Source organism: Anser cygnoides, chromosome W, assembly GCF_040182565.1.
Source record: "Anser cygnoides isolate HZ-2024a breed goose chromosome W, Taihu_goose_T2T_genome, whole genome shotgun sequence".
Classification (NCBI taxonomy): domain Eukaryota; kingdom Metazoa; phylum Chordata; class Aves; order Anseriformes; family Anatidae; genus Anser; species Anser cygnoides.
Window position 1 is genome coordinate 4,745,529 of NC_089911.1, and position 22,238 is coordinate 4,767,766.

Below are 22,238 nucleotides of genomic sequence, written 5' to 3' on the forward strand. Positions count from 1 at the left end.
TGGGTTCGGGGTGAAAAAGTCCTATTTAGGTGCTTGGATGTGGATTTTCTGAGGGCTGGTACTGGGGTTGTGTTGCCCTAATTTTTGGGGTGAATAAATCCCATTTAGGTGCCTGCGTGTGGCTTTTCTGAGGTCTGACTTTGGGGTTGTGCTGCCCCTATTTTTGGGGCGGATAAACCCAATTCTGCTGCTTGGCTTCTCTGAGGGATGATAGACGGGTTGTGCTGCCCTGGTTTTCGGGTGCAAAATGCCCAATTTAGGTGCGTTGATGTGGCTTCTCTGAGGGCTGCTACTGCGGTTGTGCTGCTTTCTTTTTTTTGGGACCAAACCGCTGTGTTTAGGTGTTTTTTTTTGCGCCCGCCAGCCCCGACAGGAGCCTTAATCCCCCAGCGGGGAGGGGGATTAAGGGGGGGCCGCGGCTGAAATCGCCCGAATTGGGGCAAAGGCCAGCGCTCGGTGACCATCAGCGTGGCTTTATTGGGGTGAAATAAATAGGATTTGGGTAAAGGGGGGGCCGTGGGGCCGCGGGGGGGGTCCTGTGCCCCCTCCCCGGTGCCCGTCCTCGTCCCTCAGGCGCCGTCCTTGGTCACGGTGGCGCCCAGGGGGATGGTGACGTCCTCGTCCTTCAGGTGGCCCCCGCTGTGGGGTGGGGGGACAGGGGGGTCAGGAGTGAATCCCCAAAACCCTCAGTTTTCGCCCCAAAATCCTCCCCAATCCTCCCCACCCCAAAACCTTCAGTCCTGGCCCTAAAAGCTTCAGTCCTTCCAACCCCCAAATCTTTGGTCCTCAACCCAAAACCTTCCCACCCCAAGACCTTCCATTCTCACCCCAAAACTTGCTCTCCTTCCCACCCTAAAACCACCTGATCTCAGCCCAAAAACCTTAGTGTTTCCCACCCCAAAATCTTCGTCCTACCCCCAATACCTTCAATCTTCACCCTAAAACCTTTCACCTTTCCCACTCCCAAAGTCTTCAGTCCTCACCCCAAAACCTTCCACCCTTCCCTCCCCCAAACCCTTCAATCTTCACCCCAAAACCTTCCTCTTTTCCCTCCCCAAATCCAGCCCTTCTCACCCCAAAACCTTCCATATTTCCCACCCCCAAACCCTTCAGTCCTCACCCCAAAACCTTCCACTCTTCCCACCCCAAATCCAGCCCTTCTCACCCCAAAACCTCCCAAGAAGGCAATCTCACCCCAAAACGCCCGTTTCCCCCCTTCCCATCTACCGCAAAGGAACCGGGGACAAACTGGGGAGGGGGACGGGGATGGGGACCCCGGGGGGGACCCCAGGGGGGACAGGGACCCCGAAGGGACCCCAAGGGGGATGGGGACTCAGAGGGGACCCCTCACCGTCTCTCGACGTCCTCGATGGTCTCGGGCAGGGGCATGTTGCGGGTCTCGGGCAGGAAGCAGGTGGCGATGGCCGAGACGACGGGGGCGGCCCCGTAGATGACGAGGGGCAGCACCGGGGTGACGTCGGCCGCCATGCGCACCAGGGGGGCCACCATGCCCCCCACGCGGGCCATGGTGCCCCCCAGGCCCATCCCCGTCTGCCTGCGCCGGGAGGAGGGAGAGGGTGGGCGGGCGGACGGACGGACGGACGGACGGATGGACGGACGGAGGGTTTGGTGGTGGGTGGACGGACGGGTTGAGGAACGGACAGACGGATGGATGGGTTGAGGGATGGGCGGAGAGGTGGTTGGATGGACAGACGGATGGAGAGGTGGTTGGGGGACGGTTGGATGGATAGATGAAGGGCTCGATGATGGTTGGATGGATGGACGGACAGCTGGATGGGTTGAAGGATGAGTGGAGAGGTGCTTGGATGGACAGACGGATGGACGGACGGAGGGTTTGATGACAGATAGACGGATGGGTGGAGGGATGGTGGAGAGGTGGTTGGACGGACAGACGGATGGACAGATGGGTGGAGAGGTGGTTGGGTGGACGGATGGGCGGACGGATGGAGGGTTTGATGGTGGTTGGACGGACAGATGGACGGGTTGAGAGGTGGTTGGATGGTCGGGTGGATAGATGGATGGATGGATGGATGGATGGATGGATGGATGGATGGATGGATGGATGGATGGATGGATGGATGGAGAGGTGGTTGGATGGACAGACGGGTGGATGAATGGGTTGAGGGATGGGTGGAGAGGTTGTTGGATGGACAGACAGACAGACACATGGGTGGAGAGGTTGTTGGATGGACAGACGGATGGACAGAGGGTTTGATGCTGGTTGGATGGGTGGATGGATGTGTTGAGGGGTGGATGGAGAGGTGGTTGGATAGACAGACGGATGGACAGACGGAGGGTTTGATGGTGGACAGAGAGAAGTTCGGATGGATTCGTTGACCGATGGATGGCTGCGCTGGGACGCAGGACGGACAGATGGACGCAGGGATGGGTGGGGTGGGTGGGTGGGTGGGGGTCTTAGCAGCTGGGTGCTGAGGCAGCCCCGCGGGGGGCTGCTGCCCACCTGATGACGGTCGGGAAGAGCTCCCCAGAGAAGATGTAGGCGCAGTTGAAGGAGGCGGCCAAGGCGCCCTTGCCGACCACCGCAAAGGCCATGCGCAGCGTCTGCAGCTCTGGGGACAGCCACGGGGGGGGGGGGGTCACCGCCCCCAGGCCCCCAGCTGGGGCTTCCCACCTCTATCTCCAGCCCCTTCAGTCCCTGGCCTCCATCTCTCTCTCCAGCCTCTGTCCCTCCAACTTTCCTCTCCACCCCTCTAACCATTCTTCCTCCATCTTCCATCTCTCCATTCCACCGCCCTCCCTCCCCTCACCCTCCACCACCTTGCCCTTTATCCCCTCCCTTTTCCTCCCCTCCCCTTCCCTCCCCTCGCCCTCCACCTCCTCACCCTCCATCCCCTCACCCTCCCTCCCCTCGCCCTCCATCCCACCGCCCTCCATCCCACCGCCCTCCACCCCCTCGCCCTCCACCCCCTCACCCTCCACCCCCTCGCCCTCCATCCGTCTCTCCATCCCTCCCCTTGTCCGTCCGTCCGTCCGTCCCGGCGCCCACCCATCGGAACGATGATGTTGGCGAGGATGCAGACCCCCGCGAGCCCCAAGGAGGCACCCTGGGCCACCCGACGCCCAGCACCACTGATGGCCAGGACGGAGGCCAGCTTGGCTGGGATGTCCACGGCCCCAAAAACCAGCTGGCTCAGGTAGATGTCCACCCCGAAGCCCTGCAGGTCCATGGCCAGCCCATAGTAAGCGAAGCTGGTAGAGAACCTGCCCAAAAACCCAATGTTTCAACTCAAAACCCACCAAGCATGTCCAAGTGCCCAGAAGGCAGGCTTTGGCCTTCAAAGGTGGCTTTGGCCTCAAAAGTTGGGTATCGTTCCCCCAAAAAGGCGTTATATCGACAAAAAGACATGGTTTAGACAGTCAAATTGGGTTTTGAGCGCCAAAAGGTGGCTTTTGGCTTCCAAAAATGGTGGGTTTTAAACCCCAAGTTGGGTTTTAAGGTCTAAAAGGTGGCTTCTGTCCCCAAAAAGGTGTTTTAGGCCCCCAAAAGTTGGGTTTGGAGTCCCAAAAGTTGAGTTTTGAGCCCCAAAGTTCAGGTGCTGAGCCCTAAAGATTGGGTTTTGAGCACCGAAGAGTGGGCATGGAGTCCCAAAAGTGGTTTTGGAGCCTTAAAGGTTGGGTTTTGAACCCAGAAGAATGGGTTTTGACCCCCCCCAAAGGTGGTTTTTTGAGCCCCAAAGGATGTTTTTTTATCCCAAAAGGTGTTTTTGGGGCCTGAGGTGACCGCACTTACCAGACGAAGGAGACGCCGCAAGAGACCGTCCTCATCCCGGGGGTACGGACCAGGGCAGCCAGGGCCCCCCCCGGCATTGGGGGCTCCCGGCGCACCAGCGCCCGCAGCGCCTGTGGGAGAGGGATCAAGGGATCAGGAGGGATCCGGAGGGATACAAGGGATCTAGGGGGGATGTATTGGGGGATACAAGGGGTCTAGGGGAGGTCTGGGCTATCTCATGAGATGTAGTGGGCAGAGAAAGGAGCTGGGGGGGATCCAGGAGGATCTAGAGGGGCATCAGAGAGATCTAGAAGGGATCTGGGGGGATCTAGGAGGGACACAAGGCATCGGGGAGGAGGAATCCAGGCAGGCAATCTGAAGAGATCTAGGAGGGAAGCAGGGGACCTGGGTGGAATCCAGGAGATCTGGGGGGATCCAAGAGATCTGGAGGGATCCAGGTGATCAGGGGGCAACTAAGGGAGATCTAAGTGTGTGTGTGGGGGAGGCAGTGGTATTTAGAAGGGATAGAGGGGGTCTGGGAATGGGTTTAGGGTGGGTAGAGGGGAAATGGGGGCTCTAGGGGAGAATGAGGGGAGCCTGGGTGGATCTGGGAGGCATTTAACGGGATCTGGAAGGTTTGGGGGGGACATCACCTCCTCGCTGAGCTTATCGCCCTCCTCCTTCCTCCCGTTGACGCGGGCGACTTTGCGGAGCCCCTTCAGGGCCAGGTCGGGTCGCCCCGAAATCACCTGCCAGCGGGCTGACTCCACGAACAGCCTGGGAAGGAGGGGGGGGGGGGCGAGGGGTGAGACGGGGACCCCCACATCGTGCCCCAACACCTCCTCCCAGCCTCCCCTCCGCGCCCCCGTACCAGGAGTAGAGGAAGAAGAAGAAGAAGGGGAGGGAGACGACGAGCTGGAGCCAGCGCCAGTGGGGGAGGCCGAAGGCTGCGCCCGCCAGCACGAACTGGCCCAGGGTGTAGCAGTAGCCATTGATGGTGCCCACCACAGCACGTGCCTCCGTCGGGATCCACTCCATGCCTGGGGGTCACTGTCAGCATCTGGGCGCGCGGGTCCCTCCCATTGGTCAGCGGTGGTGGGACCGAACCCAGGCACCAGGAGCCCTCCCACGGGTCAATGGTGGTGGGGTTGGAAGCGGACACCAAGGTCTGTCCCATGGGTCAATGGTGGTGGGACCCAACCCGACCAACAAGGTCCCTCCCATTGGTCAGTGGTGGTGGGACCCAACCCAGACACCAGAATCCATCCCAAGGGTCAATGGTAGTAGGGTTGGAAGCGGACACCAAGGTCTGTCCCATGGGTGATGGGCTTGGAGCTGGGTTTGTGGGGCCCTCCGTGGGTCAGTGGTGGTGGAACCCAATGCAGACGCCAGGGTCCTTCCAATGGTCAATGGTAGTAGGGCTGGAACTGAACACCAAGGTCCTGCCCAGGGGTCAGTGGTGGTGGGACCCAACCTGGACACTAGAATCCATCCCAAGGGTCAATGGTAGTAGGGTTGGAAGTGGACACCAAGGTCTCTCCCATGGGTCAACAGTGGTGGGACCAAACCCAGATACCAGGGTCCCTCCCATGGGTCAATGGTGGTGGGGCCCAACCCACACCAGGCTCCCTCCCATGGGTGGCAGGACCCAACCCACACCAGGGTCCCCAGCTCACAGAGAGAAGCGGAGTTGAGGGACACGCCGGCCATGGCCAGGCCCCCCAGGAAGCGGCAGAGGCAGTAGATGACGAACGTGGGGGCGGCCGCAGTGCTGGCCCCCGCCACCCCCAGCTGCAGGTAGCACCAGGTGAGCAGCGCCCGGCGACCGAATCTGCTGGGACATGGCGCTGGGGGAACTGGGAGCACTGGGATGGGGCGTACAGGAGGCTGGGATGCTGATATGGGACACTGGGCACTGGGATTATGGTGCTTTGGGATGGGGACAAAGGGCACTGGGGATACTGGGATGGGGACGTGGGGCACTGGGATGGAGACAAGGGTCACTGGGATGGGGACATGGGGTACTGGAAGCACTGGGACAGGGACTTAGGGCACTGGGAAGACTGGAATAGGGAATATGGACACGGGATACTGGGATGAGAAACAGGGGGACACTGGGGGACAGAAGGAAGGAAGGCTGTCCCTGTGCATGCCCGTCCACCCTCCCCACTCCCAATTCCTCCCAGTTCCTCCCAGTGCAGCAGCAGGCCAGCCACATACTTGTCAGAGAGGACCCCGAAGAGGCCGGAGCCCAGGAGGATCCCGGCCATGTAGATGGACTGGGCCACCTGCCGCAGCCTCTTGGACTCGCACACCAGGTCCCACTGCCACCGGGGGGGGAAGGACACAGGGAAGGGGTCAAAGGACATCTGTGACCCCCCCCCACCCCCCATTGGCCACCGTCCGCCCCTCACCTCGGTGATGATGGTGTGGGCGAAGACGCCGTCACGATAGGTCCACCCATCATGGCACGGCTCGGTGGCCGCCCCGTTGGCTGTGCCATTGGCCGTGCCGTTGGCCTCCAAGAGGTGCCACTGGGGCTCCACATACCGGCGGCAGCGCTGGGGGCGGTGGTGGTCATCGGAGGGGATTGTGACAAAGAGGGGGACGTCCCCAACGCTGTCGTTGGCCACTTGCCGGGGCCGGCAGTGGTGCTCGGGGACGCCGGCAGTGAAGTTCTGCAGAAGGTTGTGGCTGGCCAGCATGAGCAGAGGCAGGGCCAGCGCGGCCACGTAGGTCACCTGGAAGCGTCCCATCCCGCCCAGGTGGGCCAGCAGCTCCACGAAGGTCATGGCGGGATGAGGGATGGAGCTGGGGGGCGTCCCTGGACCGGCTGGGGGTGGGAGGAGGCGAAAGGGTTGGAGGAAGGATGAAGAACATCTGAGGAACAGGCAAGGGGTTGCACGGAGGAAGGGGTGAAGGACAGGATGAGGGATAGAGGAGGCCATCCGAAGGGTGGTTTGGAGGAAGGGGTGAAGGCTGGATTGAAGGCTGGACCAAGGGATGGAGGAGGGACACCAGTGGGTGGTGTGGATGGTCACATCATAGATGGTGCTAAGGATGGGCCAAGGAATATCCAAGAGATGGTTTGGAGGAAGGGGCGAGGGACAGGTTGAAGACAGGACCAGGAGAAGGTGGAGGGGTGGTGAGGATGAAGGTCCAAAGGGCTGAAGGACAGCAGAGGACCAAAATGGGCCAAGGGGTGGACAGAAGGGTGGGCCAAGGGACGGACAGAAAGGTGTGCCAAGGGACAGCCCAACGGAAAGCCCAATGGAGGGACACGGGACAGGCAGAGGGATGGACCGAGGGGTGGTTGAGAAGATCAGGGGGAGAGACCAAGGGAGGATCATCTGCTGATTGGTCCATTGATCTACCAATCCATCCATCTATTGATCCGTCCATCTATTGATCAGTCTATTGCTTATCGATCTCTCTACTGGTCTACCAGTTGACCTGTCCATCTGGCAGCTGATCAGTCTGGTGATCTATCAGGCTCTCTGGTGATCAGTCTATCAATTGATCTATCAGTCTATCAGTTGCTCTATTGATCAATCAATATCAATTGATCAATCTATCAGTGTATCAATCTGTCAGCCACAACCAACTGGTGTCATTGTCTATCTCTCAAGCTCTATTGATCTATCAAGGTGTCTGTTGATCAGTCACTCTGTCAATTCATCAATCTATTGATCTATCAATCTGTAAATTCATCAATCTAACAATCTGATCAATTGATCTGCCCACTAATCTGCCAGCCTATTGATCACTGACTATTTATTTCTCGCTCTCGGCTCTGCTCCTTGCTGCTCTCCCTCCTCCTCCTCCCTCCCTGCCATGTTATCGATCAATCACTCAATTAATCGATCAATTTTATCACCCACCTGTCCTACCAGTGGCTCTGGCCCTCCAATGATGGCTCCCAATTGATTGATCGATTGATAGCTGGCTGCTGTTTCGCCCTCCTCCTTCTCTCTGCTGTTCCCTCGGTCTCTGGCTCGATCCGCCACCCACTGTCCCTCCGTCCGTCCCTCCGTCCCTCCCTCTGTCCGTCCCTCCCGCCCTCTGCCACTCCCATTCTCTTTCCCTGGCCTTCCTTCATCCCTCTGTCAATCAATCAATTGATTAATCAATGGCTTTAGCACCGGACCATGCCACCCATCGTCCCTCCAGCGGCTGTGTCCACCTGTCCCTCTGCCCATAGCTCATATCGACCCCTTATTCTGTCAAGTGATTGATCTATCTGCTGATCAGTCAATCTATTGGGCTGCATAGGTCCATTGATCGACCTGTTGATCTCCCCTTGTCTCTATTAATCAATCTGTTGGACTCCCTGTTGATCAGTCTCACTTTCTCTCGCTATTGATCTTTATATTTCTATTATCTATAATTTATCAAACATCAATTGGTCCATAATCTCCCTCTTTATTGATCAGTCTATCAGTATTTATGTTTCCATTGATCAACCCATTAGTCTATTGATCAATTTATTGATCTATAATTGATCTATTTGTCAATTAATTGAGATTTAATCCTTCTATTGTTCTGTCTGTCCTTCTCTGTAGATCTCTATCGATTGATCTACCCACCCATAATAAATCAATCAATGCATTGGGCTATAAAGTCTCATTCTATTGACAACTCTATTGGTCTCTATATTGCTATCGGTTGATCTTTTGAGCTATAATCTAGCTATTGATCAATCTATTGATCTCTCTATTGATCAAACTCTTGGCCTATAATCTCTCTATTGACCAATAGATTGACCTTAATTTCTATTTTGTCTCTCTATTGGTCAATCTATTGATCTCTCTTGATCAATCTGTTGAATGTAATCTGTCTATTGATCAATTTATAATCTTAATCTTTCCATCACTCACTCTATTGACCTATAATCTTCCTGTGGATCAGCCTCTTGGTATCTCTCTCCCTACTCATCAGTCCTGTGGGCTTTCATCTCTCTCAACGAGTCCATTGGTCTCTCCATCCCAATCAACATATTGATCTCTATCGACCCACTCACCTCTCTGTCACTCCAACTCCCTCCTGACCTCTTCCAGCACCGAACCCTGCTCCCAGATCCGGCCGCCAGCGGCTACGACCCCTTGGCCCTGTGGCTGCCCATGACCACATCCCCGTCCCTGTCCCCGATTCTATTTAAAGCCACCCCGGCCCCGGTTAACGTTTGACTTCCTCAGGGCCACATCCTGCTATGGGTCAGCAGAGCCGTTCATCAGGCGGAAACGCCGGCGCCAGTCGTGCCGATCCCTGTCTGGGGATGCCCATTGTCTCCTCGGGGACCTCCATCCTCTCCATTCTCTTCCTCACCAAGGAAGCCCCCAGCCCCAGCAGAGAGGGACCCCCTCAGTTCCTCCCCAGGCTTATTTTTGCCATCAATGGTGGTTGATTTGCCCTGGCAATTGGGGCAAAGTCCTGGGGTCTCTGAACCGGATCCGTGGGGGGGCCTCTTGGACCCCGGGGCAGGAGGGCAGCGGGAGGTAGCGAAGCGCGGCCGGGATGTGGGGAAGTGACTGGAGGCCAGGGGGGCCTGGCGGGGACGGGTCCGAGGGAGGGTACAGGGGAGGCAGGAGGCCCACATCCTCAGCACCTGGAGCAGAGGGTGCCTTGGGTTCTGGGAAAGTGAGTGCCTGGGTCATGGGGACACCTCGTTGCAAGGGGACACCATGGTTCTTGGGGACACCATGGTCCTTGGGGACAGCTGGGATTCTGGGGACACCCAGATCCTTAGGACAGATGGGTTCTTGGGGGACACCGTGTCCCTTGGGGACAGATGGGCTCTTGGTGACAGCTGGATTTTTGGGGACACCCTTGTTCTTGGAGACACCTTTGTGCTTGGGACAGCTAGGTTCTTGGGGACAGAGGGGTTTTTGGGGACACCCAAAATTTTGGGGCCATCCTGGTCCTTGGGGACAGCTGGGTTCTTGGGAACACATGAGTTCTTGGGGACAGAAGGATTCTTGGGGACACTCGGGTCCTTGGGGACCTCTGGGTCCTTGGGGACGCCCAGAGCTCTGGGGACCACCCAGGACCTTTGGGACACCCAGGTCCATGGGGACACTTTGGTCCTTGGGACATCTGGATCCCTGGGGACACTCCAGTCCTTGGGGACACCCCGGTCCTTGGGACAGCTGGGTCTTCCTGCACCCATCTGTGTTCCTCAGCCTCTCTTGAGGCTCCGGCCAGAGGGGAGGAGGGGATGGGGACAGGGATGCGATGCTGAGGCTGCGGGACCCAGCTGGGACCCGTGTTTGCCTTCGGGGCGGGACGGCCAGGCCAGGCAGGACCCCCGCGGCCGTGGGAAAACAACCCCCCCTCCGTCCCAAGCCTCCCACCGGCTGACCCGTTCCGCCCGCGTTTTGCATGATTTTGCTTTTATTTGTTTTCACTGTGGCACAGAAGAAAAAAAAAAAAAAAGCAACAAAAAAAACCATGAAGAGGAGGAGGAGGAGGGGGAGACATGGTCCCCCCCAACATGGAGAAAGGGGCACCCTGATGCCCGTGTCCCCTCCTTGGCTGTGGCCACTGCTGTCCCATTGCTCTTCTGGGGGATGCACCCCACCAGCTCCTTCCTCTGGGGGGTTGTGGCAAGGGTTGGGGGATTTGGGGGGATTGGGGGGGGTCCTGGGGTGGGTAGGGGAGGTGTTAGCAGGGCTCTGTGGTGCCCCCAAGTGTAGGGTCAGGCTGGGTGGGTTGGAGGGGGAGCTGCTGGGCTTCGTCTGCCCTGGTCCGGGTCCGGGTCCGGGTCCGGGTCCTGGGGAGCCAAGGAGGACGAGGTGAGGAGGGGGGAGGCCGGGTGGGTTTTCACGCTACTGTCCCCCCGCCCATCACGTCCAACCACCCCTTTTTTCCCACCCTCCACCCCACCCCGTCCTCCTCCCATCGTCCCGCCCACCGGTCCTCCCTCCCAGCCACGTGTCCCTCCCCAGCCTCCATCCCTCCCATCCCACCTGTCCTCCACCTCCTCCACGGTCTCGGGCAGGGCCATGTCCCGCGTCTCTGGCAGGAAGATGGCCACCAGTCCCGACAGCACGGGGGCTGCCCCATAGATGATGAAGGGCAGCACGGGGAAGACTTCACCCACCATCTTCACCAAGGGCGCCGTGATGCTGCCCAGTCGGGCCATGGTGTTGGCCAACCCCATGCCTGTCTGCCTGCGGGACGCAGAAAGGTGCTGAGGGACCACCCCTACGTGGTCACGGCCACCCCAGCAGCTCCTACAACCCGCACCCCGCTCCTTACCGAATCACGGTGGGGTAGAGCTCACCCGTGTAGAGGAAGACGCAGTTGAAGGAGGCGGCCAAGCAACCCTTCCCGAAGACAGCCATGGCGGTCCGGAGCGTCCGCAGCTCTGTGGGGACAAAGATGGGACTCCTGGGACTTGCTTAGACGTCAGTAGGTGGGGTTGGGTAGGGGAGGCGTGGTGTTGGAGACTGGAGACCCCGCCTGCCCCCACCAATTGGCCCCCAGCCCTCACCTCGTGGCACCAAGATGTTGGCCAAGATGGCCAAGCCAGCCAGGATGAGGGCGAGGGACTGGGTGAAGCGTCGCCCTATGAAGGTGATGGTGATGACGGAGACCAGCTTGGCTGGGAAGTCTACGGCCCCAAAGATGAGCTGGATCACGTAGATGTTGAAGTCAAAGTTTTGCAGGTCCATGGCCAGCCCGTAGTAGGCAAAGCTGGTGGAGAACCTGGGCCGGGAAGAGGTGAGGTGGGCAAATCTCACAAACAAAGAGGTTTGGGGTGGGCTGCGGGGGTTGCCCACCATGTCTTGGCCCATGGGATCCAGCCAGGGAATCTGTGCCCCTTCCTGAAGCATGTGAGCACCAAGAGGCCTCTGTTGACTTAGTCCTGTGCCGTGACTCAGTTTCCCTTTCCAATATGGACCCAGCTAAGATGTGTGGATGGGGAATAGAGTTTGAAGGGAGCAGATAGATCAACAAATGGGAGGACAGATGGACAACCATCCACTCACGTCCTCCAGTCTTACCACACGAAGCAGAGGCAGCAAGAGATGCGGCGCACAACAGGCGTCCGGACCAGGTCAAACACTGTGTGGTGGCTCCTCGATGAGGTCATCTCCTTCTGCATGTAGGACTTCAAGGCCTGGGAGGGGAAGAGAGGGCCTCTGGGGTGGGGATGGGGAGCTGAGGTTGCTTGTGGGGGCAAGGTGGAGGAGCAGAGGGGGAAACCAGGGTGGACAACCTCCCACCACCCTACAAAATACACCAGAGATGCCCTGGTCAGAACCTCTTACTTCTATGTCCAGCTTGTCCCCTTCCTCTTTCTTCCCATTTATCCTGGCCACTTTCTGGAGCTCCTTCAAGGCCTGCTGGGACTTCCCCACCATGACCATCCAGCGAGCTGACTCTGTTAACCACCTGGGGAGGAGAGGGAGGGCAGGCGCATCCCACAAGGATCACCCCTCTGTCCCTCTGACCCTTCCACCAGCGAGCCACCCCTTCATTCACCCATCCACCCAACCAACCATTCACCCAGCCAACCAGTCATCCACCCAATCATCTACTCATCCATGCACCCACCCACTCAACCCTGTGCCACCCATCAACGCAACCCTACATCCTCCTACCCATCCCTCCGGCTGTACCTCCATCCCTTCACCCTCTCCTCCTCACCATGAGTAGAGGAAGAAGCCGAAGAAGGGCAGCGACACCGTGAGCTGCAGCCACCGCCAATCAGGGACAGCGTAAGCGATGCCGGCCAGCAGGAACTGCCCGGTGGTGTAGCAGTAACCCATGAAGGTCCCCACAAGTGCCCGCGTGCGAGTGGGCATCCACTCCAGGGCTGCCGAGACACGCGCGTGTGACTTGGAGCAGGCTGGGAGGACAACCTGGGGACGGACGCCTTGGGGCGGGGTGGTGACCACGTACAGAGCGAGACGCTGTTGAGGACGATGCCGGAGAAGGCCATGCCCGTGAGGAAGCGGAAGAGGCAGTAGACGGTGAAAGTGGGGGCGAAGGAGGAGCACGTCCCCATGATGCCCATCTGCAGGTAGCACCAGGTGAGCAGCGACCGGCGGCCAAACCTGGCCAGGAGAAGGGGGTGAGGTGGCCCTCGTGATGCTGCCCCACCTCTCCACCCCCTAACCCCCCCCCCCCCCGGGACAAGGTGTCCCCCCCTCACCTGTCCGACAGGCCCCCAAAGACGATGCCGCCCACCAAGACGCCAGCCATGTAGAGTGATTGGGCCAACTGCCTCAAGCCCCGGGAGCTGCACACCAGATCCCACTGCCAAGGGGCAAGGATGTGAGGGTGGGAGAGGGATCGGGGGGGGACCCCCCCCCCCGCCTCTCTGCTGCCCCCCAGGACTGGCCACGGTGGCTGGTAGGGTTAATCCAACACCATGGCCAATAGCCACGGCAGCTGGTAGGGTGGATCGAACACAACAGTCAATGGAAAGAAATGCCAAGAAGGTGCCAATAAACATGGCCACCCTTCCCAGAATCCCCATAGTTGGAAGACACCTTCATGCGTTCATCCAGCCCCTTTTTGACCCTCTCTTGAGAGTCAAAACCAACTCCCTTATCCCTCCCTTTCTTGCGCCAGGTCTCTGCAGCATTGAGTGCCTCCACCAAGGGCTGAGCAAGGACGGTGCTCTAGTTGGAAGAAGCCAACATCATGATGGCAGCAGACCCTTCACCGGTGCCCCCCAGGTAGGAACCATGCCCACAAGCGGGTGAAACGTGCCACCAGCCCCAAATCCCCCCACCACCACTGCCTCCACCCTACCTCCGTGATGATGGTGCTGGTGAAGACGCTGCGGTCATAGGTCCAGCCGTCGTGGCAGGGCTCCGTCTCCAGCCAGCTGTCATTGGGGGCTGAGCCGTTGGCCTCCAGAAGCCACCACTGCGGCGTCACAAAGCGCCGGCACCGCTCGCCACGGGGGACCGAGACCCGCAGCAGGTCCTGGGGGTCGAGGCTGGTGGCATTGGCCTCCCAGCGGAGCCGGCAGCGGTGGTCGCTGGTGGCGGCCGTGAAGTTCTGCAGAAGATTGTGGCTGGCCATCATGAGGATGGGCACGGCCAGGAGGATGACCGAGGCCACCTGGAAGCGCCCCATGCCTCCCACATGCTCCAGGAGGTCGGCAAAAGCCATGCTGCCACCGCAAGCCCCTGGGAGCGCCCTGCGATGGCCACCCCAGCCATGCACACCCACCCACTGGTAGAGCCCCAAAAGGGATAGATTTCACCCCAGAAACTCTTCTCTCCCTCCTGCAGCGTTCACGCTCCACAAGAACCCAGGATGGTCTCCTATATAACCCAGCCAACGGTGGCTTTGGTTAACGTTTGACGTCCTTTTTCTGGTGGTTTTCCAAAGGGATAAGGCAAAGGCGGGTGGGGAAAATCCAGAAATCTGGGGCTGGCAGAAAATAATTCTCTTTTCCTTTTCTTTTTTTTTCTTTTTTTTTTTTTTTCTTCCCCTCAGGATTGATTTTCTGGGGGAGAAAGGCAGCTTTTGGAGAGGGGCAGGGTGAATCTGGGACCAACCTGCCTCACCTGGTGTACCCGAAGAGGTGGGCATCCTGGAGAGGGGGCTTCTGGCCCTGGCCAACGTGTGGCCTTCACCAGCACTGTCAGGTTAAATTTTAGCGATTCTTTTTTTGTGGTCAAAAGGGGACCAAAAGGTGCTGACGGAGGCGGCCCTGCTTGGGTCAGTGCCTTCTCCGCCTGGGGAGGCTGGGGGTTAATTTTTGATGGGATCAGGACCAAGGGACACGTCGGCACCAGGAGCAAGGGCCAGGTTGGCCCAGCAGGAAGTCGGGGAAGGGGCATGGTGGGAAAAGCCCCGTGGGTTGGTGGAAGGGGATGGGCTAGGATCTGGGGGGGGGGACCCATTCCTCGTGGGATTTGGGGGACCCCTCCACTGAGACAAGAGTTGGGTGGGTTCAACGTCATCAGGTGTCATCTTGTTGGAGGTGACCTCAAACATGGCACTTCTTGGGCATCATCTTCCTGGAGGAGACCTCAGTTGGGTTTCATCCGAGTGGAGGCAACCTCAGAAACTGGTCTGGGGTCTCATCATATTGGAGGTGACCTGGGGGACAAGGTTAGGTGGCGTCTTATTGAAGGTGACCCCCAACATGGTATCCTTTGGGTGTCATCCCAATGGAGACTCCCAACACTGTGTCCTTTGGGCGTCATCCCACTGGAGGTGACCTCAGGGACCAGGTTTCTGGAAGGCATCTTACTGGAGGTGACCTCGGGGACACTGCTTTTGGGCATCACCTTACTGGCAGTGACCTTGGACACGGTCATTGGGTGTCACCTCATTGGAGGTGGCCTCAGATAACACCAAGACACTGTCCCCTGGAAGAGCTCCTTTATTCCTCCGAGGACTTCCCCTGCCCCACACGGGGAAGCCACCTGACGTGGGGCACGCGGTGAATTCAAGCCCGTCCCCAAACCAGGGCTGCAGGAACCCGCCAGGAGCGCCGCCCCTATCCGGGTCCTTCAGGGCTCCTTCGGTGGGGCCTTGTCCTGGGGCTGCAGGGGGATCTTCTCTTTGAGGTTGGCTGTCTTCTTTTGCTTGGCCCTGGAGGGAGGCAGATGAGAGGTCAGCAGGAGGAGGGTCCATGGGGCATGGCAGGACCTTGTCCACCTGTCTGTCCAGCCATTCAGCCAATCACGTCACTCGTTCTTCTGCCAACATTCCCACCCAGTTGTCCATCCCCCAATTCATCCGTCTGTCCCTCCACCCCGTCCTCCTCCACTCTGGCTGTCCTCCAACCCACCTGTCCTCCAACATACCTTCCTGTCCTCTCCCATACCTGTCCATCCCCAAACCCTCCGATCCCCCTGCCTGTCTTCCTCCAATGCACACGTCCTCCAGTCCATCCATCTGTCCTCCTCCAATCCACCTGTCCACCCTCTTCACACATCCTCCAGTTGACCTGCTCGGCCTCCTCCAATCCACTCGGCCTCCAACCTACCCAGCCAACCTCCTCCAACCCACCCACCCTCAACCCCACCCATTCTCCTACCACCCCATCCCCCTGCCAGCCCACCCATCCATCTGTCCATCCATCCGTCCTCCTCCCGGCCCGTCTGTCCATCCCTCCCACCTGCTCTCCACCTCCTCAATGGTGTCGGGCAGCGGCGCATTGAGGGTCTCCGGCAGGAAGCCAGCCGCCACGGCCGCCACCACGGGGGCCACCCCATAGACGGCGGGGGGGAGGAAGGGGTAGTACTCATCCATCATCTTCACCAGCGGTGCCACGATGCCGCCCACCCGGGCCATGGTGCTGCCGAAGCCCAACCCGGTCTGCCTGCGGGCACCGTGTGGGTCAGCGTGGGGCAGGGACCCCCTAGGGGTGTCAATGAGCCCCATGGGGTGATGGGAAGAGTTGTATTTTTTTACCTGATGGGAGTGGGGTAAAGCTCGGTGGTGTAGAGGAAGACGCAGTTGAAGGAGGCGGAGAGGCAGCCCTTGCCAATGACGGCCAGTGCCGTGCGCACCGTCTGCAGCTCTGGGGCAGAGAGGGGCACGGGGTGGGCTCCGCGCTGGGCCGGGAGCCCCCCAGCCATGGGGCGGTGGTGGGGCGGGACACAGGATGGCATCTCGCCATCCTCGGAGCTATTCAAGAGCCTTCTGGGCCACCGGGTGCACTTTGGGTGGCCGATGGAGGCACCCGGGATCGCGTGCCATGGGTGGGCGGGTGGTTGGCAAGGTGGGGGGGCACCCAATTAAATATCTGGAGAAGGGCTGGAGGGGTGGACTCCACCCACCCCGCCATCACCCTGGGCCACCCACCTGTGGGGACAAAGATGTTGGCAATGATGACCAGCCCTGCGAAGAAGAGGGCCACCATGAGGGACACCCGCCGGCCGATGTAGCTGAGGGAGACGGTCACCACCACTTTGGCTGGGAAGTCGACGGCACCGAAAATCACCTGGATGAGGTAAATGCTGACGCCGAAGTTCTGCAGATCCATGGCCAGCCCATAGTACGAGAAACTGATGGAGAACCTGGAGAGGAGCAGGGAGACAGGCCTGTCAGAGGCCTGTAGGTGGGGTGACCTTCCCACCAGCCTGGGATGTCACTGCCGTGTGGGACAGGGGAGTCAGATGGAGAAGAGGGCTGTGCTATGGCTGGCTGGATGGCTTCATGGCTTGGCTGTCCATCCAACCATCATCCAACCATCCAACCATCATCCAACCATCCAACCATCCATCCAACCAACCAACCATCCATCCAACCAACCAACCATCCATCCATCCAACCAACCTTCCAACCATCCATCCAACCAACCTACCATCCACCCAACCTACCATCCATCCATCTCTACTCCACCTTATCCCCACCACACTTCCCCAACCCAGCCCGGCCCCACCAGACAATGGAGAGGCAGAAGAAGATGTGGCGGATGACCGGGGTCCGAACCAGGTCGGAGACGGTGTAGGAGGACTTCAGACCGGCCAACTCCTCCTTCATGTTGGACCTCAGGTTCTGGGAAGGGGGAAACCGGGAAAGGTGGGCGGGGGACAGGAAAACCAAGACCACTCTGGCTCAGAGCTCCCCCCGGTGGGGCCACAATACCTCCACCGTGATCTTCTCCCCTTCCTCCTTCTTCTTATTGAGCCTGGCCACCCGCTGCAGGACCTTCACGGCCCTCTCGGCCTTCCCCGAGAGCACCAGCCAACGAGCAGACTCAGCCAGCCACCTGTGGCCAGCAAGGGGGGGAAACTGAGGCACAAAGAGGGGCGAGGAGAGCTCCACATGTCCCCAGGGCCTCCCTGGTGGGACCCAGGTGTCCTACCAGGAGTAGAGGAGGAAGACAAAGAAGGGCACGGAGACGGTGAGCTGGAGCCAGCGCCAGTGGGGGACAGCGTAAGCCAGGCCGGCCAGCAGGATCTGGCCCAGGGTGTAGGCAAAGCCAGTGATGGCCACAGTGATGGCACGGTAGGGCGTGGGGATCCACTCCACCACTGCAAAGGACCATGGGGACAATGCTGACTTGGTGTCCCCTCTCTGTGAGCCTCCTTGTGCATGTGGCCACCCCCTCATGTCCAGATGTGTCTCCGTCACACGGTCCCGTGTGGCCTTCATGATGTCCCCACCAGTGACCACTGGGATGGCCCCATCAGCAGCTAGAGGAACATCTCCATCTATAGAGAGCAGGATGTCCCCCTCCTTGGCCATTGGGATGTCCCCAGCATGGCCATGTTGATGTCCCAATCCATGGCCATTGGGATGTCCCCACTATGGCCATCAGGTTGTCCCCATCCATGGCCATTGAGTTGTCCCCATCCATGGCCATCTGGACATCCCCATCCATGGCCATTGAGTTGTCCCCATCCATGGCCATTGGGTCATCCCTTCCATGGCCATCGGGACGTCCCTGCCACAGCTATCTCTGTCCCCGTCCCCTCACCCAGGCAGGCGATGCTGAGGCCGAAGCCGGAGAGGGCCATGCCTCCGGCGAAGCGGAAGACGCAGTAGGACGCGTAGTTGGGGGCGAAGGCCGTGCACGTCCCCATCACCCCCAGCTGCAGGTAGGACCACATCAGCATGGCCTTGCGCCCGAACCTGCAACAGGGAGGCACTGGGCGCCACCGGGGTCCACCAGGCAGTGGTCTGCCCGACGTCCAGGGGAGAAACTGAGGCACGGGGAGGGGTTGACTGCTGCCCTTACTTGTCTGAGAGGCCCCCCAGGACCAGGGCTCCCACCAGGACCCCAGCCATGTAGATGGATTGGGCCATCTGCCGGAGCTGCCGGTAGCTGCAGACCAGGTCCCACTGCAGGGACAGGGGTGGGGTGAGGCTGGTCTGGCCCTTCCCACCCCCCAAATGTCCTCCCCCCATTCCTCCCATTCGTCCTTCCATCCATCCATCCATCCACCTGTCCATCCGTCATCTCCAACCCTCATCATCCCTATAGGGTTGTCCCCTCCATCTCCATAGGGTTTCCTCCTCCATCCCCGCAAGGTTCCTCCTCCATCCCCATAGGGTTCGTCCTCCATCCCCATAGGGTTCTCCCTCTCCCTTCCTTCATCTCCACCCCCGTGCCCCCATCCCCACCTTGGAGATGATGGAGGCCACATCCTCCCACCCTCCATTCTCCCCCCGTCCCCTTGTCCCCGTCCCCACCTCATTGACGATGGTGGCCACGTAGATGCTGAGGTCGTAGTCCCAGCCGTCGTGGCAGGGCTCAGTGGGCCGGGGGCCGCTGCTGCCGTTGGGTGTGGCCGAGGCCACGTAGCGCCAGCAGGAGCCCAGGGTGGCTTCAGAGGGGCCCAGGGTGCCGTTAGACCACCCCAGGGTGGCCTCAGAAGGCCCCAGGGTGTCATTGGAAGACCCAAGGGTGGCCTCAGGAGGAACACGGGTGCCATCGGGGGACTCCGGAGTGCCATCAAATGTGACGTGGGTGGCACTGGGGACGTGGGTGCCATCGGGGGACCCCATGGTACCATCTGGGGACCTCAGGATGGTGTTGGAGGACCTCCAAGTGCCATTGGAGGACCTTGAGGTGCCATCAGGGGACCTTGGGATGGCGTTGGAGGACCTCAAGGTGCCATTGGAAGACCTCAAGGTGCCACCAGGAGACCTGATGGTGGCACCGGGCGGCCCCGGTGTGGCACTGGGGAGGCTGGGGGTGGCACCGGGACTGCGGGTGGCAGCGGGGGTGGCGCTGGGGATGCGGCAGCGGTGCGGGGGGACGGCGGCGGTGAAGTTCTGCAGGAGGTTGTGGCTGGCCATGAGCAGGATGGGCACCGACAGCAGCACCGTCTGCAGCACCTGGAAGCGTCCCAGCCCCCCGACTTGCGCCAGCACCGCCCCGAACGGCATCGTGGGGGGGGGGGGCGGGGGCACACGGGGACACCGGCACCCACGGGGACACCGCCGGACACAGGGACACTGCTGGACACGGGGAACGGCGTCAGTCACGGGGACACTGGTGGACATGGGGACACCAACACCCACGGAGACACCAGCACCAATGGGGACCCATGGGGACACCAGAACCCACGGGGACATGGGGACACCAGCACCCACGGGGACATGGGGAACATCACGTATGGGGACACCAGTGGACATGGGGACACCAGCACCCATGGGGACAGTGGCACCCACGGGGACAGTGGCACCCATGAGGAACGACATCACTCATGGGGTCACCTGAGGACATGGGGACACCAGCACCCACGGGGACACCAGCACCCATGGGGACATGGGGACACCAGCAGACATGGGGACACTGGGATGGGGACTGAGGACGCATGGTTGGGGACAAAAGCATGGGGATGGGGACACGGGTGGGACACGGGGCAAACATGGGGACAGGGACTGTGTTGGCATGGGGAGGGGACACGGGGCAGACACGAGGACGAGGACTGCAGGGCCACGGCAGGGGGACATGGTGACCACCAGTGACACAGCTGGGGACAGGGACGGTGTCACCACTTGCGTCACCCGCCCCCCAGCCCTCCCGCTGTCCCCCTCCTCTCCCTGATGTCCCCAAGCGTGCCCTGGTCCCGTGTCCCCTCCCCGCTGTCCCTGTCCCCGCTCCGGCTCCCTGGGGACGGGGACATCCGGCCAGCTGTGCCTGCCGTGTCCCCAAGGTGAAGGGTCCCTGTCCCCTCCCCGATGTCCCCAGTGGGTCCTGGCCCTGTGTCCCCTGGTCCTGTGGCACCCCGTGTCCCCTCCCAACGTCCCCACCCCCCTCAATGTCCCAAAGCCACCCCCGTGTCCCCTCTGATGTCCCCAGTGTCCCCTGGCCCCCATCCCCTCCTCAACACCCACAGGGCCTCCGCGTCCCAGTTCCGATGTCCCCAACCCCTCCTTGATGTCCCCAACCTGTCCCATGCCCCCTCTTGGATGTCCCCAACCCGTCCCCATTCCCTCTGATGTCCCCAACCTGTCCCCATCCCCTTAAATGTCCCCAACCTGTCCCATGTCCCCTCCCTGATGTCTCCAACCTGTCCCCATTCCTTCCCTGATGTCCCCCACCTGTCCCCAACCCCTCCTTGATGTCCCCAACCTGTCCCATGCCCCCTCCCCGATGTCCCCCACCTGTGCCCAACCCCTCCTTGATGTCCCCAACCTGTCCCATGCCCCCTTCCCTATGTACCCAACCCCTCCCCAATGCCCCCAACCTGTCCCCAACCCCTCCCCGATGTCCCCAACCTGTCCCCATCCCCTTGCAATGTCCCCAACCTGTACCATGCCCCCTCCCCAACGTCCCCAACCTGTCCCCATCCCCTCCCCAATGTCCCCAACCCCTCCCCGATGTCCCCCACCTGTCCCCAACCCCTCCTTGATGTCCCCAACCTGTTCCATGCCCCCTCCCCAATGTCCCCAACCTGTCCCCATCCCCTCCCCAATGTCCCCAACCCCTCCCTGATGTCCCCAACCTGTCCCCAACCCCTCCCAGATGTCCCCAACCTGTCCCACGTCCCCCCGCCGGCCGTACCTGGGCTCTGCGGGGTGACGTCCCCGTCCCCGGGGTCCCCCCGGCTGCCGGCCCCGTTATATAAGGCGAAAAGCGGCTCTTTTGGTTAAAGTGTCACCGGGATTAGGCCGGGGGCGGGGGCAGATTCCAGCGCCGCAGGCGCCGGGGGGCCGCCAGGGTCCGTCCGCCCGCCGGCCCCATATGTGCCCGGAGGGGCCTATAGGCACCCTATAGATCCCCGCAGCCCCTATACGTCCCCAGAGACACCTGCTGCGCCCCACAGACCCTCCCGGGGGCCCCACGCCCCTATAGGTCCCCAAAAGCTGCTCCCAAATGCCCCATGGGCCCCCGGAGGCACCTGACAGCCTCCTTTATGCGCCCCCCACCCCCTCCCCCCCCGTGCCCTGTGGGCCCCTATGGATTCCCCAGCAGCCCCTATAGCTCCGTACAGCTCCCCCGAAGGACCCCCGTCACCCCTCTGAAGTTTTCTACGGGACCCTACAGAACACCGATAACGCCACATGGAGCCATTGCAGCCCCCCCCCCGACCCCGACCCCCTGTGGGCCCCTACAGCTCCCTATGGATCCTTTACGGGCCACTGCAGCCCCCTCAAACCCCGCTACGAGTCTGTCTGAACTCTCTATAGACCCCATAAGGGCTCCTATAGACCCTTATAGACCCCTACAGACCCCTTTATGGGCTCCCATACGCCCTTACACATGGCTATATGTCGTACACACCCCTACAGACCCTCTACCAGCTCCTGTAGACCTTTACAGTCTATAAGCTCTTATAGACCCCTATAGATACCTGCAGCTTCACTGTAAATCCTCTACAACCCCCTGTGACCATATACAGACCCCTATAGCCCATTGTAAATGCCCATAGACCCACTATGGCTCCTATAGAGCCTTATAGACCTCAGCAGACCATCTTATGGGCTCCTATAGGCCCCCATATATCCTCTGTGGGTTCCTATAGGGCCTCGCAGAGCCCCTATGGGCTCCTATAGGGCCTCGTAGATCCCCTAAGGCCTGCTATAGGGGCTCGTAGATCCCCTA

General features: G+C 60.2%; 3 protein-coding genes across 6 annotated transcripts; all 3 read right to left on the reverse strand.

The window, feature by feature from the left end:
• Positions 1 to 452: 452 nt before the first annotated feature.
• LOC106049802 (solute carrier family 22 member 6-like) lies at positions 453 to 8,908 on the reverse strand. Of its 3 annotated transcripts, none has more exons than XM_066987386.1 (11): positions 8,772 to 8,908; positions 6,166 to 6,584; positions 5,972 to 6,075; positions 5,428 to 5,582; positions 4,623 to 4,791; positions 4,405 to 4,528; positions 3,773 to 3,882; positions 3,029 to 3,243; positions 2,483 to 2,591; positions 1,352 to 1,551; positions 453 to 639 (listed from the first exon to the last, which is right to left on the reverse strand). In XM_066987386.1, exons 2-11 carry the CDS (start codon positions 6,541 to 6,543, stop codon positions 626 to 628), a joined length of 1,578 nt encoding a protein of 525 aa, XP_066843487.1. In that variant the 5' UTR covers positions 6,544 to 6,584; positions 8,772 to 8,908; the 3' UTR covers positions 453 to 625. The 3 variants fall into 3 exon arrangements, with proteins under 3 accessions (XP_066843487.1, XP_066843485.1, XP_066843486.1); XM_066987384.1 differs by having other exon boundaries at positions 1,352 to 1,555; XM_066987385.1 differs by lacking the exon at positions 8,772 to 8,908 and adding an exon at positions 7,633 to 7,772 and having other exon boundaries at positions 1,352 to 1,555.
• Positions 8,909 to 10,169: 1,261 nt separating this feature from the next.
• LOC106049801 (solute carrier family 22 member 6-A-like) lies at positions 10,170 to 14,021 on the reverse strand. The gene is made up of 10 exons (XM_066987465.1): positions 13,517 to 14,021; positions 12,912 to 13,015; positions 12,659 to 12,813; positions 12,404 to 12,572; positions 12,025 to 12,148; positions 11,758 to 11,873; positions 11,244 to 11,458; positions 11,009 to 11,117; positions 10,717 to 10,920; positions 10,170 to 10,520 (listed from the first exon to the last, which is right to left on the reverse strand). The coding sequence occupies exons 1-10, from the start codon at positions 13,880 to 13,882 to the stop codon at positions 10,412 to 10,414; spliced, it is 1,671 nt and encodes a 556-aa protein (XP_066843566.1). The 5' UTR covers positions 13,883 to 14,021; the 3' UTR covers positions 10,170 to 10,411.
• A 1,070-nt stretch (positions 14,022 to 15,091) lies between these two features.
• On the reverse strand, positions 15,092 to 20,082 carry LOC136788782 (solute carrier family 22 member 6-A-like). Of its 2 annotated transcripts, XM_066987463.1 has the most exons (10): positions 18,875 to 19,624; positions 18,420 to 18,523; positions 18,159 to 18,313; positions 17,544 to 17,712; positions 17,324 to 17,447; positions 17,118 to 17,233; positions 16,538 to 16,752; positions 16,145 to 16,253; positions 15,849 to 16,052; positions 15,092 to 15,319 (listed from the first exon to the last, which is right to left on the reverse strand). In XM_066987463.1, exons 1-10 carry the CDS (start codon positions 19,571 to 19,573, stop codon positions 15,238 to 15,240), a joined length of 1,977 nt encoding a protein of 658 aa, XP_066843564.1. In that variant the 5' UTR covers positions 19,574 to 19,624; the 3' UTR covers positions 15,092 to 15,237. The 2 variants fall into 2 exon arrangements, with proteins under 2 accessions (XP_066843564.1, XP_066843565.1); XM_066987464.1 differs by lacking the exons at positions 15,092 to 15,319; positions 16,145 to 16,253 and having other exon boundaries at positions 18,875 to 20,082.
• Positions 20,083 to 22,238: the final 2,156 nt, after the last annotated feature.

Coding starts and splice junctions, on each gene's coding strand:
- LOC106049802 (XM_066987384.1), bottom strand. CDS start 6,543: ATGACCTTCGTGGAGCTGCTGGCCCACCTGGGCGGGATGGGACGCTTC. Junction 3,883..4,404: donor GCGATAAGCTCAGCGAGGAG/GTGATGTCCCCC, acceptor CCTCTCCCACAG/GCGCTGCGGGCGCTGGTGCG. Junction 2,592..3,028: donor CAACATCATCGTTCCGATGG/GTGGGCGCCGGG, acceptor GGCTGTCCCCAG/AGCTGCAGACGCTGCGCATG.
- LOC106049801 (XM_066987465.1), bottom strand. CDS start 13,882: ATGGCTTTTGCCGACCTCCTGGAGCATGTGGGAGGCATGGGGCGCTTC. Junction 12,149..12,403: donor GGCTTCTTCCTCTACTCATG/GTGAGGAGGAGA, acceptor TCTCCTCCCCAG/GTGGTTAACAGAGTCAGCTC. Junction 11,874..12,024: donor GGGACAAGCTGGACATAGAA/GTAAGAGGTTCT, acceptor TTCCCCTCCCAG/GCCTTGAAGTCCTACATGCA.
- LOC136788782 (XM_066987463.1), bottom strand. CDS start 19,573: ATGCCGTTCGGGGCGGTGCTGGCGCAAGTCGGGGGGCTGGGACGCTTC. Junction 17,713..18,158: donor CCTCAGCATCGCCTGCCTGG/GTGAGGGGACGG, acceptor GGTCCTTTGCAG/TGGTGGAGTGGATCCCCACG. Junction 16,053..16,144: donor CTTTACCCCACTCCCATCAG/GTAAAAAAATAC, acceptor CGGTGCCCGCAG/GCAGACCGGGTTGGGCTTCG.